The 19,103-nt window shown below is 34.0% G+C and overlaps 1 protein-coding gene across 2 annotated transcripts in view; it reads left to right on the forward strand.

The window, feature by feature from the left end:
• The first annotated feature begins 1,018 nt into the window (after window positions 1-1,018).
• The window catches only part of LOC110461337 (beta-adrenergic receptor kinase 2-like), a 119,116-nt gene continuing 101,031 nt past the window's right edge, over window positions 1,019-19,103 (forward strand). For both annotated transcript variants that reach the window (XM_021514774.1, XM_021514775.1), the window contains exons 1-2: window positions 1,019-1,356; window positions 1,535-1,611. In XM_021514774.1, the coding sequence (XP_021370449.1) occupies window positions 1,244-1,356; window positions 1,535-1,611 (190 nt within the window). In that variant the 5' untranslated portion in view covers window positions 1,019-1,243. The remainder of the gene's footprint in view (window positions 1,357-1,534; window positions 1,612-19,103) is intronic.

Below are 19,103 nucleotides of genomic sequence, written 5' to 3' on the forward strand. Positions count from 1 at the left end.
ATTTCATTTCATTTTCCAATCCTAAAGAATTATTTCTTCCGTCAAAAACTGCTAAACCCATGTCATGGCCGAAATACTTCCATTTTTGAATGATTACAATTACTAGGTATAGAAAATAACACTAAACTTAGTAACACAGGGAAATATTTTTGTAAAGATGTTCGTCATTAGATATCTTAAGATAACAACGTATGGTTTAACTTCAGTTGCAATTCAACGCATATTTGTAACATAAGCACCAATAAGGTGTATCGCTTTATAAAGAATTTTGTTGGTAAACAGTCATTGGGTACTCTGGTTTATTTGTTTGTTTGTCTGTTTGTTAAGAGTTTTGTGTCCGGATAAGGTCATATTCATGACATGAAGTACATGTGCGATTGCTGCTTCCCTAAAAAAATACAAACATGTATACACGAACAGGCATACACACACACACACACACAAATATATGCACTTTGAATTCATTTTAATTGAATACCTCCTCCCGGCACGCGCAGCAATTCCATGTTACTAATTGATCAATTTTCTTTCCGAACAGGTGCTTGAATTTATACATGCCTTTTTTAATGGGGTTAATGTAGGTTACGACTGGTTGTGTTTCTTTAAATCGAATACAGTTGGATTTTAAAGCATTCGTCTAGACTAAGTGTTTCAGAAGGTTTAATCTGTCCATAAGTATGTAACAATGATTAGTCTTGACCGTATTACTTGGCAGCGGCTATATTGCTGGCTAGCTTATTAGCATAGATTAACATTAATTTCAGTCACTGCGAGATACACACATCGCTTCGAATGTCGTTACCAAGCTGGCTACGTGAATGATATGCATAGCATTTGAATAAACACATCAGCAAAATATTGGAGCCATAGACATGAAAATAATCCGTCATATTGTTAAAAGCATTCGAAAAAATAACGATATCTGAATCTTCAATTCGCCTTGATGCGTTTTTGCACGCACGCTAAACACACATACACACACACACTACTAATTAATATTTACATATACACCGCTTTCCTCATTTCATATGCGGCTTTGAGATAGCTTGTGTATTCGCTCGGATTATACAAGAAAGAGTGAATTTCTAGCATTCTTATGATGCCATGAGCTACCATGTAGAAAGTTAATGATGTGAAGAGTGTTAGTGTGCTTATTTTGATGTGATTTTTGTCCGCAACTGGGAGAGATCCTCCTTCCTTCGGTTTTGTTTGAGAGGAGAGATCGGCTTACGGTGAAAACAAGATGGCGGACCTCGAAGCCGTGTTGGCCGATGTAAGCTATTTGATGGCTATGGAGAAGAGTAAGAATACTCCAGCGGCCAGAGCAAGCAAGAAAATAATACTTCCAGATCCAAGGTAAAATATCCATCACTTGAAAATCCGACTTAGTTCAGTGAAAATACAAATGAAAATGTCGACAAAATGGGGTGATTATCATATGTGATCCTGTTTATTTATTATGCCGTGGAAACAGTGTATTCTGAATCAGTTGCTAACCTTGTTTACACATTAAAAATCATTTTATTCATTTCAGTGTCCGAAGTGTCATGCATAAACATCTGACGAAGGTTGGGGAAGTAACATTCGATAAAATCTTTGGACAGAAGATCGGTAAGCGAAACGATGATCCCTACACGGAAGTTAGTTCACTAGTTGATGAGGATAGCAGCACTGTGTGTGACTGCTGTCAAGTCATCAAGTATCCTCAATGCAAATATTTTTACCACTCGTAAAAAGATATATTCAGTTCAGATTGAATTATAACTTAGAATTTAATCATATTATGGAAATGGATTATGCATTTCATTGAAAGTTTTTTGTTTACAAAATAACAAACGCTGTTGATCGATTGTTAATGGTGAAAAATTCAATTTTGAACTAAATCGTTTTGCTGGCATGTGTGAAACGTGAGCTTTTTCTTCAAATATGAATATATTTTATTCCTAAAGACAGGTTAATGTTGATTTTGGTAACTATAAAAGGGAATTTGATAACCGAGTGAGCTGTTTGATAACAACCAGTGTTGGGATAATGTTACTATTTATAGATCTATAATGGCAACAGGTATGTTAACACTGGGCTGTATATATGACAGGGTAAAATATTCTGGCATATTAAATCAAGTCAAGTTAAATTCATATTGATTTGATTTTGACTTTTTAAACACAGAATGACTACATTTGTATCGAAGTGTACGATCAGTTAATATGCAAGCTGATCTATATTTACATGTTATTAAATACTTGAGTCAATAGGTCAGATATACCTATCTTCTTTATCACACGAAACGGACAAACAACTCTACCTGCTGATATTTACTTTTCTGAAAAATAATTGTTGTACCCATTAAGGTTTTCTTAACTTTCTAATACATGTCACTACTAATAGTGACACATTGTAAACATACTACTATCAGAGTTAAAGAAGGGTTAATTTAGATGTTTACTTGTGACCATGGAAATTATATAGAATATATAGGTACATTGATTGTTGAGACACAGATATTTGAGTCCTGAACTCAGACTTTTCCTATGGGACTTGTCCACACATTCAGAGTTCTGGCTAATGTACAAGTAATGGAACTTCTCAACATTTTTTGAAAATGATGCTTAAGACTTGTCTGAAAAATCCATCAAAATTACTTGCAGAAATTTTGCATTTTAACAGGATTTCCGGGTATATTTATCATGACAACTATAATAGCAGTAATGGAAATGGACACATTTTTACCGTAAATGTCAAGCTATTTCATATATGTAACGCCAGTGAGATAAGAATTTCACTTTAATAGGATTGTTGACTTTCAGTAGAACATAAGCTGATAATGTTGATAAAATAAAAAAAGACAATATTGAATGAAACATCCGGGATTTCAGGAATTTGACATATGTAATTATTGTTATGAATTTTTCCACAGCTTTAGAATTTGTGGTGTCCGAAGTTTTCGGCAGAAAATATTCATGATGTATTTATATATTTGTCATTTAATTACTTTATAATAGTACATGCAGTGATATTCACAAGTGCATGCATGTCACCTCATTGTTTTGTGTCAAGCTTATTATCCCCTCGCAGTAAAAGTTTGAGGGGATATAGGATTCCGCCCGTACATATAGTACGTTACACTCTTTGTCATCGTTCTAGTGACTTCATTCCTCAACGGAATTACATGAAACCTATGCAAGTGTTTAGTATGACATACCTTGACAAAGTTGGCATTTCAGGTTTCTACATTGAAGGTCAAGGTCAATGTTACTATTTCAAAAAAAACCACCTTTGTCATAGCTCTATTGACCTCATTCCTTAACAGAATTTAATGAAACGTCATACAAGTGTTTGGTATGGGAATGCCATCAACAAAATTTCGTTTCTGGTTTCTACGTTGAAGGTCAAGGTCACTTACTATTTTTAGAGAAAAAACAATTGTGTCATTGCTCTAACGACCTCATTTCCTCTTACATATCTTACTTCTGTCACAATGTGTGAATGTGAGGGGATTTGTATCACTTGTGATGCCTTGTTTCATTTTACCGTAAATAATGAGCCATTCTAAATACTCAAAACAATGCAAGATCAGCTTGTATATAAGCCCAGGGCCTATAGTTGTTCCAAAGCTAATCATGATCAGCTTTATCCATAATGAGCATTAGTACTTTTTTATTTTGGTTATCTTCAAAACACAACCACTAAGTGAGTTAAACATTTTCACAAAGCTTTAGAAGGCTAAAATTACATAAAAATACGTGTTTTTACCTGGTATATTGATCAAATTATTAGAGGTTGAACAAGTCTTTAATCAGTAAATAAGCTTATCAACTTTTGAAGAACTGGACACTGATCCTTTACTGTATATACTTCACAGATTTATTTGGATTATGTTTAACTGCCCAATAGCAGCATTTTTGAATGGGAAATTATTTTATATAAAAATAAAAAATAAACAGTTTCCCAATATGCAAAGATGTGTAGTTAGACCTCTGAAGAAACTATAGTGAAGAGAACTGGTACTGGCAGATTTTTCAGGTGATAATAAAATACAGTACAAGTATATACGTATCTGCCACTGTTGTCACTGTTAGCTTTAGTTGTTTTCAGGGCTAGAAATGAATGTTCAAAAACACTAGTCAGCTGGGCTAATAGTTTCTGATTTGACTAGCTATATATAGACCAGATACAATTTCCACCAACCCAATATGATTCAAATTGCAAGTAATATCAAATTTTGACTAGTGAATTTGGCTATTTTTAGAACCACTAGCTTAAAGATTTTACTAGTCTCAGACTACCGTTACATATATTTATATATCATTGTCTAGCCCTGAATTGTCACAGTTGAAATCAGTTTATGGTACTACATTCTGTTGACTTGAACCTCACCTAACAGTAGCTAGTTTGTAGGAACAAAAATAGTCGATGAAATTTGTTGGAGCAATGAAACCTGATCCCTTATACTTAAAGTTATAATGGTAACCAATTGTGTCACTAGATTATAAATATATCAGGAACCATTAGTCAATGTACATTTGTATGTTTTGTCAAATAAAATAACCTATATATGATCATTAAATTGAAAGTATTGTAAACCTGTCCTTTCTGACATTTTATTGGAAATATCCAATAAATTTTACTCAACTTGTAGAGACATCAGAGGAAACTAACCTTAAGTTAAAAAAATAATAGTTGAAAACAAAATATTGTTTTACAACTAGTGAAAAAATATTGTACATGAAATAGCCCAATTTTCCTGCTACATTGTTCTTGTATGGAAAAGCAATCTGCAGTTAAACTTTGGACTTAGGTAAGTGGATATATATTGGTAGCGACATCTTAGAAACCTTATATCGATCTGTACAGTATTTTTGAAACTCTTTTAAACCATCATAAGACAATCATTATTCTTTTGATAACCACATTTTAAATGTAATAGTTTGTCAAGTTTCAATTATTTTAGCATGAAATAAAATTTAAAAAATAAAAGATAAAAATTGACACAATATACTATGAAAACTCTATTTCTAGTCCCAGAAGAAGCATTTGCCGATGATCACTTTCTGACAAAAAATACATTTAAAGTTCATACAAAAATGCACTAAAAAATACAGTATATGACAGTGAAAGATGGTCGTTCTAGTGATTGTCACACTTGACCACTCCTGTCTGGACCTCAAAAATCCTGGTTCACCATGTACATATATACAAATTATAGGCAAGTACACTCCCACTAACAGTTTGAGTTAGATATAGGAACAAAGACTTGTGAATGTTGACTTTGGTTCATTGGTCTGTTGCATTTAGATTTAGATCCTATCTATTTAAACCTTTTGAACACCTTTAAGGAACAGAAAAGGTAAGTTATTTTTCAAGACTTACTTGGTGTTACTGTTGTGAATACACAACTGTACTCTGATATAAATTTTGAACTTTTTAGCAGCCTGAACTCCCACGCACACCTATTTGTTTTTGGTACATGTAATACTACTTGAAAACACTAACGTTTACGTTCCTTTTTCAATATTCTGTAATGGTAAAATCTGTATGTCCTTTTGTCCAAAAGTTTAGGGATTATTTACCATTACGTTTTCACCTAGAACTACCAAATTTGTGTGTAGGTCCTCTTAGGATGGTAGAATGTTGTGAAAATACTGAAAATAGCTAGGTCACCGTGATCTATATTGTGACTTTTGACCTCCAGTGTTATAAAAATTAGTCAGCGCCATATACATCTCCTGTACTATTTCTCCTGGAGTTACAACAATTTGATAGGCAACTGGGATGGTTGAGTACCAAATGTAGGTTACTGTGACTACTATTATTTTGACCTCTGACCTCGATCAATGTAACAGTTATTCTAAGCCTTATCTCCTGTATAGTTTCAACTGGAGTTTACCAAATTAAGTACACATTATATATGGCAGTGTTGTGTAGGCGGACTTACATCTTGACCTCTGAACCAAACCATTGGAAACAGTTATTACAGACCATAATATAATCTCCCGTAATATTCTACCCTAAGTTAAAAACTTTGGTATGCAGCTTGCAGGTACTTGTACATCTTTGGATGGTAGAATGTTGTGTGCAGAAAAGTAGGTCACTTTGATATATTTTTTGACCACTGTCCTTAATTATTATAGCACTTTGTCCTGGGCATCTCTTACAAGTATTTCACCTGAAGTTATTAAATAGGATATATGAAGATTAAACACACATTTTTTACCTTAACTTATATTTTGACTTCTGACCCCGATCATGTGAAACAGTTTTACAAGGCAAATCCCTTGTAATATTTGACCTGGATCCCAGAGTTGCCATATATATGGTTTGCAGGCACATTTATGGATTGCAGCTAGTGTCGTAATTAAGGCCAAATGTAAGTCACTGTGACCTACATGTGTTTTCGTTGGGGTCTGTAGTTGAAGGTCTGGTTTATACAGGTTTCTGGATAATACAAGGTTCAATTTACAAAAAATTGTACATTAGCAACTAAGTTGAAGTTTATACTGGTAAAGCATTCTTGCATTCTCGACTGTAATAAATTTAAAAGGGTAATTTTTACAGGTTATAACATAATTTGGTATGGAAAGTATGTCAAAAATAATGTGTTTTTAATGTCATCATCATAGATTTATTGCCATAAGCTGTTCAAAGAAATTTCATGTAAAACTAAATGTTCAATTTCAACATTCTTCTTTCACCTGTAGATTAAGTAGGTTGAAGCATTGTTGTATGGATATACACAAATCTCACTGCTCAGTTAACTTGTATACCAGGTTTAGTTCTAATCAATAATCCTATTTTTCCAAGTGTCCTTACACTCATTACTGAGTTGGATTCTGCAGCATCAATTTGACTACAGGCATATTTTCTTGATCTTGTTAATGGTAGTTTGATTTGATTTAAAGGTGGTAATTTACATCGGAATAACAGTTCTGTTACCCTGTTAATACATTAACGCCTATTTTCTGGGTGATATATTCTCTAGCCTTAACTCATTCACCCCTGAAATTTTATAATGAACTATTCCAACCTTTGAATTGGAAGATTTCAAATTTGTCTTCAGGGGTGAGTGAGTTAATTTTGTCACTGGGAAGTGTAGATTTGTCACCGGTTAAAACTCAAAGCTTTATAGGATACAGTTTGGGTAAAGTTTTATTGAATAAACAAGTCTTAAAATGTTACATTTCTCTGAAAACTGTAGCGACCAAATTGTTATGCTTTAAACAATTACTTCAGAAAAAAATTATTGTGTATTATGGTAAAATATACCAGGTATAGCAATAAGCATGAGAAAATGTTGGAACAAAATAATGAAAGTTTATGTACATTTTTGAGTCTGAAATTTTATTTTCCGCCATAATGTACAAACATTATAGATTATATCTATTCTACCACATCATTATGGAATATACATTCATGAACTACTTGTAAGTACTTGCAAGGCAGTGTGATCTAGATAATTCAATTATTTTACCCTAATCACATCTGAAATTTAATGATGAAGTATTCCAACCTTTGAATTGGAAGATTTCAAATGTGTCTTCGGGCTGAGGGGTGAATGATTTAAGGGCATTTGGGCCAAGTATATAAGAGAACTATTCTGGACAATTTTAACCAGTAAGTATATATACATATACAGATAGCTATAACGACCACCTCATTTGTACCTACTGCGGTGAATGAGTTAAATAAGTCTGTTCTTATCTGCAAACAGTAATTAATCATGTGACACTTTTGGTTTCATTTCACAAACAAGCACTGGGCAGGTAGTTATAATGTCAAATTTTCTGGATGCTGTCCACAGCCAGTGGTCCTATTCTGCAAGTTTAACATTTACGTGCAATACAATGTATATACAGTTACTTTTGGGAGATGATTGCATGCACATGATCTATTGGGGAAAATAGAACCAGCAGGTGTGTGTTTATTACCCAATAATACACGATACTTAATTAACCAATGAAAAGTGATGTCACATTGCTGACACGGTAGAAATGTCCATTAGTACAAAAAACAAATCAGGATATTAAAATGGATGAAGAATGCATGTAGTATCACTATGATTAAAGTGAATTCTCAGGTGAAAAATATCCGATAAATTATGTAATTTACATCAGACATATTATAAATCAACGTCAGGAAGGTCTTAAATTTGGTTGTACACCATGCAGTTTTACTTTTTAATCAGTGCAGAAGGAAAGTATTAAATTTGGTTATATACTGGGATATATATATATATATATATATATATATGCTTCAATCCTATTACTGGTGATATTAAAAAGAAATGAAAAACGACATATTGGACAAGAATTGTGATGTTTTTGAGTGTGCATGTAATACACTATAATACTTTTCAGAGGTAAATTTTTCACTGGTTTTACTAGTGTCTTCAGTTCACAGGTAAATTACACAGGTAAATTCTACAGGTATTTTCAGTTCACAGGTAAATTCTACAGATATCTTCAGTTCACAGGTAAATTCTACAGATATCTCTTCAGTTCCCATGTACATTCTACAGGTATCTTCAGTTCAATGGTAAATTATACAGGTATCTTCAGTTCCATGGTAAATTATACAGATATAACAGTTTCTATTGGATAGTTACAGTTTTTGTCAGTGGTATGAGTATCCTTAACTGAATTTCACCTGACATCACAGTTTTTGTCAGTGGTATGAGTATCCTTAACTGAATTTCACCTGACATCACAGTTTGTAGAATGTTCTGCAGCAAATATTTGGTGCACTAATGTTTTGGTCTTTTCCTTTCGAACTTTTGTCAGAAATGTGTATTCTGGATAGTATTATAGAGTAACTATAGAGTATTATTGTATACAGGTGTAGTAGCCTAGCTAGTGTTATTGTGTCTTAACTTCAAAGTTTGTTTGTGCTTACCTGTACATTTGTATATATATATGGGTGTATTGGCCCTTGAGGACCATTCTCTGATACACCTATACTATGTCACAGTAGCTTTAAAATCTATCAGCCGGTACTCTCAAAGTTAGGAAATCTTGTTGATAACCCCATGCTGGCTACATAATAAGATCGGGGAAGTTATTGTGTATTTATATAATCTATCAATGGCCTGTTTGTAAATTTGTAAGGAAATTAACATTGCTGTTTGTTAGCAGAGTTAGAAACTAACAATCATCTAAGTCAGAGACTAGCAAGATTTAGTGAATCACAGTGTCCTCAATAAGGTTTTTTAAATAGATGGTTGACTTTTAAAAAGAATAGCCGGTTGAATGTTCACATGCTTTAAGTTGATGGTAAGCTGGAGGCTTCTTTTGCCAGCAACCAGCTTTTAACAATAACACAGAATCACATGACCCGACTTGTATTTTTGTATAACTTATTGAACTTTAGATTATTAATGAGACGATTAATTACTTACACAGGAATATTATGTACCTGTTAATTGTCCTGGTTAGTCTAGTGTCAGACTAAAACTGTGTACCTTGATTAACTCATTTACCCCTGAAGATTCATAATGAACTTTTCCATCCTTTGAATTGGAAGAGTTCAAATGTGTCTTCATGGGTGAATGAGTTAAGAAGTGTTTGCACATCCTTGTAAGCACATGATTTAAGAAACTATGAAATGAACCTGTATTAAGGGACCACCTGCAGTGTTAAGAGACAATTTTCTGAGCTTCTTGAGAGTGGAATCTTTATACAGGAGTTACCATATGTGGCACACGTATATCATCAATCAAAACTCCAGTTACCAAGGTGTATCAATATATATTTGTGCCACCCCTTACTGTATGGATTTCCTAACTGTTACTGATTCCCTGTCACTGAATGGGTGGGGTCTGGCTGCCACCTATATATATATAGATACAGCCTCTATTGATTAAACATGTCTACAGACATATTAAGCATCTTGTATCAACACCATCAATGTGCTGTTATGTATATACAAATCAGTGCTTCTACAAGCCAGTAGGTACAAATGAGGTGGTTGTTATGGCTATCTGTATGTATATATATACTTACTGGTCAAAATTGACCAGAATAGTTCTCTTATAAACTTGGCCCAAATGCCCATAAATCATTCACCCCTGAAGACACATTTGAACTCTTCCAATTCAAAGGTTGGAAGAGTTCATTATGAAATTTCAGGGGTGAACAAACTAATTTCCTGTCCATATATAAACAAAACATCAAAAACTAAATCTTGTTTGTACTACTTTTGCCCACTATATACATATATGTAGCCACAAGTACATGCATGGCCATCAAATTGCCTCAATTTCCTTTCTTTATACTTATTGGTCAAATTATCATACATATTTCAAAATGACCTGTCTAAAAAGTTGATTGTCAAATTGATGAGTCTGAATATTCTAACTTACTGTTGTACAAAAATATTGGAAAATATAGCACTAGAATAATGACCAAGATTGTAATAAGACAGGGATCCAGATTGATGCTAGGATTGAAATTGTTAAAAAATGTCCAACCATTAGCCATGATTTAGTTACGAAACTGGACCGTAAAATCAAATCATGCGCATGCCTTCTTGAACCATTTCCAGCATTAATGGTTTTTCCATAGAAAACCAGTAAAATAACCAAAACAAAAGTTTTAACTCATTCACCCCTGCATTTATCTAAACTGGCCTTGCCCAGTTTTTGATTTGGTAATGTACAAATGTGACTTTAGGGGTAAATGGGTTAAGGTAAAGAATATTGCTGCATCATTGTAAAGAATATTTCCCCTCAGCTGTTTATTTTTTACTTTGAGTGTAATCCCTTATAAAAGAAGATGAAGCGACCAGAAGGAGCTTTTCTGTCTTAGAGTGACTATCACTTTCAAGATGTTCATTCTTTTCACTGTAGGCACTGAGGGCTGTATTATATTGAGATCTATAAGTTGGTCTCTCATTAATTATAAGACGCTGTGCTTTTATAATTCCTGTAGTTAAGCAGCATATATATTGTATGTGGTGCATATTTGCAATGTCCTGAGCTTGACCCCAGAAACTTTTTCATTTCAACATTCAAAGAGTCGGATTTCAAAGAGCTACAGATCTGTAAAATACATTTCTACATGTGATCTATATGAAATGTTTTTGTAGAAAAGGATTTATATATTTTGTAAACGTGACAGTATATTAAATATATAGTACCCTTTACCTTCAATAGATACATATTGTCCCTTTATCATATGCAACATGTTTAGATTCGGTACACAAAATCTGTTAACACAAGTTATCTGTGACTCTGTACACTTAAATTGATGACCATTTCCTGTTTGAATTGACAGCTGATGAGAATAGGTCATTTGACTCAGAAAGGTCTGAGATGATGTGTCTACAAACGTACGTGGTGTTGATGACTTGTAACAGATTGATCAGTGGAGGATTACCAATGTTAGTGTAGAGGACCTGGACTGGGTCAGTCGATCACTAGCAACCATGAAGCACAATAGGTTAGAGTGTCCAGCTAGAGTTATGAAGTCCTGTATTCAAATCCCAATCTGGCAGTGCATGTTTTTCCTCCCCTGTTACATACATATAACATTAACTGTTACAACCATGTTAAAAGTTCATGTGTGTTGTCGGGTTTGTCATGCTGGCGATCACAATCAAACTTACTTCAAATACCACAAAACATCAACAGCTCTGCCCTAAATAAAAACACACAGATTGTCTGATAGACATTTAAGCATTAAACTGCCTTCAGTTGGCATTTCATAGGCAATATGCTAGCACTTCATGTTGGATTTGCGTTTGTCCAGTTGGAATTCATATTGCATATGAATGCCAACTGAAAGCAGTTCAATACTTACATTTACCATTTTTGGAATCTGTTCATCTTATAAAGAATACAATTACACTTGTTATTGATCAGCACTTGGTTCAAATAATGTATGTATCGTGTATGCTTGTTCAATGTTTAGAACGTTAACATGCCCAGCCATCACCTAGGGAGGGTCAGTGGTATCCAACATAACAATTATGATGTTGACGTCAACAATCTGTCCATGGCATTCATAGCCTTTATATGAATGCCAACTGAATATAGTAGGGTTATATAGTGGCAATGCCATACAATGTTAAATATATATATATATATATAAATGATGTTGCCATTTGGACTTCCCGAACCTAACTGGATACCTGGACATGACGATTAATTACATACCACCCTTGTACTAAAGATGAAGGTAATAAAGGGCTTAGGCTGGACTTTACATTCAAGAATATAAATATAGACCTGTCCTACATACGAATCAATCTCTGCCAGCTGTGTACCCTACACAAATAACCAGTTAATTGCACAAGTCTGGGCATTATCATTATCATACAGCTGTGTAAAGTATGCTAATGTTTTCTAAATTTTCCAATTACCAATTGCAGTCCATAGTCAGAATCTTTGGCTGTAGATAATGGACTGTTGAGAGCATTTTGTTTCCTTAAAATGAGAACATCTCGTTTTTTCGTTAACATGCATAATATGATATTTGAACAAAGTAAAGGTAATTTCAGACTGAAAACATCTCTGTTCTTCATTAACATGATTTTTGAACAAACTTAAATGTACATGTGTAATTTGAAGTTGAAATCGTCTTGTTTCTTAAATAATCTGATTTTTAACCCAGTACAATGCAATTTAACACGGTCACCCATGAAATTTCATTATGAACTATTCCAACCTTTGAATTGGAAGAGTTCAAATGTGTCTTCAGGGGTGAAGGACTTAAGGTTGAAAATGTCTTGTTCCTTTAACAACTTAATGCACATGATAACCAATGATTTTGAAGCTTGTTGCTTTATCAAACAGTTCTGAATGATGCAAACATTTCTCATTTCTAAACTGAAGGTAATAATAATGAAAAAAACATCCGATATTGATTCTTTTTGAAGATAAAGGTAACATTGAAAACATTGTAACTATTTAAACTAAAGGCATTGAAGTAAATATTCATTTCTGGACATGTATTTTGTACTGGTAATAAGAACAATCGGGTCCAGTCTGAAAATATTGGTAATTTTAATTTATAGAGTTCGGATTCAGCACATTGTAAAGCATTATTTGAAAAATATTTCATTTGAGTTTTTAACTTCTAATGTTAATGTTGTAGGGAGGTACTGTTAATTTTATTTTGTAGTAGTTGATTCCAATATCATTGACTATATATGCATGTACGTATACACTATATACATGTACGTATATATTTATCTAGTTTGACTTGTCAACTTCTATTCAAACTAGGGTAAAATTTGAATCCAAAATATTTTCATAATTATTAAATCTGAGAACAAAATATGTGTCGACATACACAGCAACTGACTTTTATTTATGCATATATTTAGAAAAATTGAAATTTGACTTTGATTTATGGGTAAACTGATCATGATGAAGCCTATCAGAACGGAATACAGAACACTGTTATACTTCAAAAGCAGAAATATTTATGTGGTATAGTATAGTACCTATCAGGAATATATGAGGTTATACCCTATTTATCCTGCAATAAGCCAGGGGGCCCCTGGGGCCAACACATTATCTCTGACTGAAAGGGGGGGGGGGGGATTTCTTCCTATACTAACTGCGGTATATATTGATGGGCTTATTACCAGTCATGGGCTTATTGCCTGATATATACAGTAAGTAGATATTGGTCTCATTTTGTTGGTATATATATGCATGCATATGTGTAACAGTTGGATCTATGATATTTAAAAAAATATTCAAAAATTCATATTAGATATTGATGTTCTGGAATATGAAATAATCACTCTATGATTAGAAAATATGATAAAGCTTGATTGAAAAAAAAATATGAATTTATTTTACTGAAAATATCTTTATATAATTAACGGAGCTAATTATAATGACTAGCCCAAAACTGTTCTGCCCTGCGCGAAACCAGACGGACATTCATATATTCTAATTGTGTCTGGTAGCATTCTGTATCCATATGAAATCAACATTGCTATTGGCTGTACCATTACACAGTGTATACAGCAGAAAAGTGGTGAAACGCTACCTTAAGGATCCCTGTCCCACTGCACTGTGTTTATTCCTATATACAGTTACCTCCCCTTAAGGATCCCTGTCCCACTGCACTGTCTTTAATTTATCCCTATGTACAGTTACCTCCCATTAAGGATCCCTGTCCCACTGCACTGTGTTTATCCCTATGTACAGTTACCTCCCATTAAGGATCCTTGTCCCACTGCTGTGTGGCTTTTCGTAGATACAGTGACCTCCCCTTAACTTCCATTAGGATATAACTGTAGCACGGTTGGTCCAGAACACTTCTGTTGACCAGTTAGTTCAATCATTTAGAGCGATAGCATATCAATCTGAAGTCAAGGGTTCGAATCCCGATCTAGCTCTGCAGATTTTTTTTACACTCGATACACTGTTGTTGATTATATTTTGTTTATTTCATCTGTAATATTTGTCATAAAAGTCCTGCAAGGTATGCTTTTCTTTTCAAAAATTATTTATCAAAACTATTATTTATAGTCTTGCTTGATTTTTTTTCTCCATTTTCCAACACTTTGTTATAGTTTTTGGCAGTGGTACAGGGATCCTTAACTCATTAACCCCTGAAGTTCCATAATGAACTATTCCAACCTTTGAATTGGAAGAGTTCAAATGTGTCTTCATGGGGTGAATGAGTTAAGTGTTTACTTTTTATTTAAACGCAAACAATCGTCAAGTTTTAAAGAATCATGGTTTCAGCACAAAGCTTCAGTTTGGGCACATGAGAATGGTTTTGGGAATACGATTCAGGTGTAATGACAATTTTTTTTGTATCAGAAGTTTAGTTTACAAAATGAAATAATTGAATTATTCAAAGCCCTGTCAATTAAACCACATAGGGATGGTAAGAGCATGGTTAACAGGTTTTGTTTGGTTCTCAAACATTGGACTCCCACAGTGCTATGGTGGTAACATCTTTAAATGATGCACATGCTAAACAAAAAACAGAGATCCTCTCAGATTTCGGCAGTAAGGTATTAATACTTTTACAGTTGATAAGACTGCCTAATTATGCGGTTTTCACTGATGCTATTATCTGATCTTTGAACCCAAATAGAATCATTTCATTGAATAATGTACTGAAATACCTCATCAGGAATTTGGTGCAGATTTTGCACTGAACAACTTCTGTGTACATGATAGGGAATGTGAGAGTAGCATAGAGTGTAGTTATAATTACAATAGATTTAATTGTCGAGTTGAGGGGGAGGGTCGATATTACGAAGAGAAGTATCGTTTTTTTCTTAATTAATTGACTCAAGGATTTGTTTTTCGTATGTAAAGATTTTTACTTTTGTGCTTGAGGTATATGAAGGTGGTAAAAAAGGAGTGGCAGAAAGGTATTAAAAGTTACTTCCGTTCTGTTTTTTGATGTACATAAGGATTGTTTTTGATTAGATTTAATCCAATATCAATTAGAAGCAGAAGAAATGAGATTTTATCATCGACATTGATGTGTTGAGTTCTTTGAAGTTATGAAATAATAAATATGCGTACAACATACCTACATGGTGTAACACTGCAGGCAAATACACAGATACGACCAAAACTTTTGTTATTTTTGAAACAGCTTCTCTGTTAATTAACTGTCATATGTTCTGTTCACTGTATACAGGTACACGTACCAGTAGTTCAGTGTTCCAGATCGTGTTTTGTTGTGGTGAGTAAATTTGATAGGATGTTTGAAAATCTAGATTTATGTTCATGTAGTATAATTAAAAAACTTTAAAAGTGATTTTTTTTTTTCATTTTACTGTGAAAGAAAACTTACGTAAAATTTTGCTTTTTTTGCTGGAAAAATTCCGCAGGCTGATTGATATCTATTTCATTATGATTCTGGAGTTGATTTGATAATCAATTGATTTGTGCTTGATTCAAGATAATGGACAGTAAAAATAATTAATTTTTAAGAGAGTATATGTTACCTTTTTGTGTTGAAGTTATCTCCCTTACATTTTTGTTTCGTAATTACGCAATTAATCAGATCTACCCGTCTGCATGATTTGTAAATTTCTCAAAAACTGCTTAACTATGTCCAAATTACTGTTCCTAAGAGATGCTTTCAATAAAGGAGATTATGTACCAGTCAAGTAGTACATGTATATACCCTTAAGTTACTAAGCTAATCAGTGGTTAATGTTTCCTATTAGATTAGAATAAACACAGAGTACAGATCGGCATCCGCTACCGACTTATTTCATCATGGTACTAATGCTAGAACGCGTCACATATCATTTTCTGTCTTGATAAAAAAAAAATATGTACATATTACACCTGGTCATGTGTAAAGTCTATTCATTAGGTTCTGTGTGATGTTATGTGCATATTTCCAGTTGCTTACACATTTGTAATGTCATTTTAATTGGAAACGATTTTTCCATTTTGTATCGTTTAACAATATCAATATGCTGTGTGGGTGTATTTCTGTAACGTACATAATAAAATGTATGCTATTGGAGATATGAATGTAGTTATTGAATTGCAATTGACATTTGGAAGGGACATGTAACCAGATGAGATAATAGCTATAGGTTCTGAGGACAGTACATGTACAATGCCATTATGTCTACCCCCATCATACACCTCTCCCAATGGCCACAGTTGTCGGAGAGCTTTGCAGAATCAATACAACACGCATCACCCTTCGACTACCTTGCTGTGCAGCTCGTTTGATCAAATTGACAGGAGAAAATTAAATTAGATGCTTGATTGACAGACCTACTTTTGATATTGCAATTATATTTTTTTTCTAATTACTATTTAACAAAATTGATATATGAAATTGATATTTTTTTATAAGAGATAATTTTCATTTTCATTAAAAGCTTGCTGGTTGTGTTCAAACTTAAATGGAGGAGATGTAGAACATTAAAATTTAATTTGATTTCCTAGCTTAGGAAATATATAAACTTGATAATTAATCCACAATATGTTACTGTCTACCTCAAATCTGTATAAAGGAACTTGTCAATCAAATCATCTGGATCAAATTGAATTTACAAAATTTGAAATAAAGGAAACTTTGCAAAGTTTCAGCTGTCTGTACCCATCTGTACAGCTGGGTGGCCAGGAACATTGAGGATTTAGTACATCACATGATAATTTCTAGGATAGCTATTGGATAATTTCCCTTGTTAGCTAACCTGCCCGAAGGGCTCGTGAGCTTATGCCAAGGCGCGGCGTCCGTCGTCCGTCCGTCGGTCCGTCGCCCGTTAACTTTTCCTTTTTAACGACTTCTTCTGAAGAATGGACAGGCCTAGAGTCATGATATTTGGGTGATAGCTTCGTTGGTAGGAGCCTGACAAAGTTTGAGAATGAAAATGACCTTGACAGACTTTCAAGGTCACAGCGGTCAAATATGTAAAACACTTCAAACGACTTCTTCTGAAGAATTAAAGGGTATAGAATCTTCATATTTCGCTGGTGGCTTCCTTAGATTGAGCCCGATAAAGTTTGAGAATGAAATTGACCTTGACTTACTTTCAAGGTCACAGCTGTCAAATATGTAAAACACTTCAAACGACTTCTTCTGAAGAATTAAAAGGTATAGAATCTTCATATTTGGCTGATGGCTTCCTGGGATGGAGCCCAACATATTTTGAAAATGACCTTGACGTATTTTCAAGGTTACAGCGGTCAAATATATCAAACGCTTCAAACAACTTCTTCTGAAGAATAAAAAGGTATAGAATCTTCATATTTTGCTGTTGGCTTCCTTGGATGGAGCCCAATAAAGTTTGAGAATGGAATTGACCTTGACTTACTTTTAAGGTCACAACGGTCAAATATGCAAAAACTCTTTTAAACGACTTCTTCTGAAGAACTAAAAGGTATAGAATCTTTGTATTTGGCTGTTGGCTTCCTGAGATAGATACCAACAAAGTTTGAGAATGAAAATGACCTTGACTTACTTTCAAGGTCACAGGTGTCAAATATGTCAAAAACATCAAACGGCTTCTTCTGAATAATCGAAAGCCAAAAGACAGAGATCAACAGCATTTTACAGGATTTGTTCTTAAGAACCAAAGGGAGTGGATTCAAAGATTTGGCTGGTAGCTTTTTTGGATAGAGCTAACAAAGTATGAGAGGAAAATGACATTGACCTACTAACAAGGTCACAGGGAAAAATATGTCAATTAACTTCTGAAGAAGAACCAAAAAGCATAGAATCTTATAATAATATTTGGCTGGTAGTTTCAACAGATGGAGCCGACAAAGTTTGCGAGGGAAATATTTGTAGTGCAATATAATATTGAATGAAAATATTTTGCTATGACTGCTTAAATATTCAGGTAAAAATTTTGGGAACGCTGAGACTGCGGGAAAAGTAGTGTGACACTGAGAGTTGTGCCCCTTCTCCAAGGGAGTGCTGTACTATTCTACTTTCACTTCATTGTTGACGTCTGCCAAAATGGCTTTGAGATTCGGGACCGGGAATGCCGATTGCTTGCAGAGGCTCAGCAATACATAAAGACGAAGCAGGCAACACAATTTGCCGTCTCAGTCCTTAAAGACTTCCTACTGGAAATTATAGGGTAACCGTACATGTATGTGACCTAGCAGTGATTCAATCCAGTGAATTGAACGGTGTTTTGGCGGATTACGCAACAAAAAAGGAGAGATCTACTCAAAAAGTTCTCTTATTGCCATCAGGCAAAGTTTGCAGCGGCATTTACATGAACCATCATGTGGCAGAGATTTCGACATTCCGTTGTTTGTGCACCTTCTTTCAATTTTAGTAATTGTACCGTTACAATTAACAACAACTCATGAATCAAAACTTCATATGTTACGTTCAAATTTCCAGCTGTTGCTAATTATTAAATATGTTATCAATGAAGTTCCTCATGTTTGTCTTTTTATTGTCAAATGACAGTCATGTGATGTACTAAATCTATTATGACCCTTTCCCTCGGGAACAGTTCTCTTATAGTGTTGTCTGTGAAGGTATAGTGCCACCCCAGACGACACTATAAGAGAACAGTTCCCTCGGGAAAGGGCCATAATAGAATATGGTGTTTTTCCTGTTGACCCCTCCTAACCCAGAGATACAGTAACTAATTGTATCCTTGATAAAATGCCTTGCTCATGGATATAACAG

Source organism: Mizuhopecten yessoensis, unplaced genomic scaffold, assembly GCF_002113885.1.
Source record: "Mizuhopecten yessoensis strain PY_sf001 unplaced genomic scaffold, ASM211388v2 scaffold10603, whole genome shotgun sequence".
Classification (NCBI taxonomy): Eukaryota; Metazoa; Mollusca; class Bivalvia; order Pectinida; family Pectinidae; genus Mizuhopecten; species Mizuhopecten yessoensis.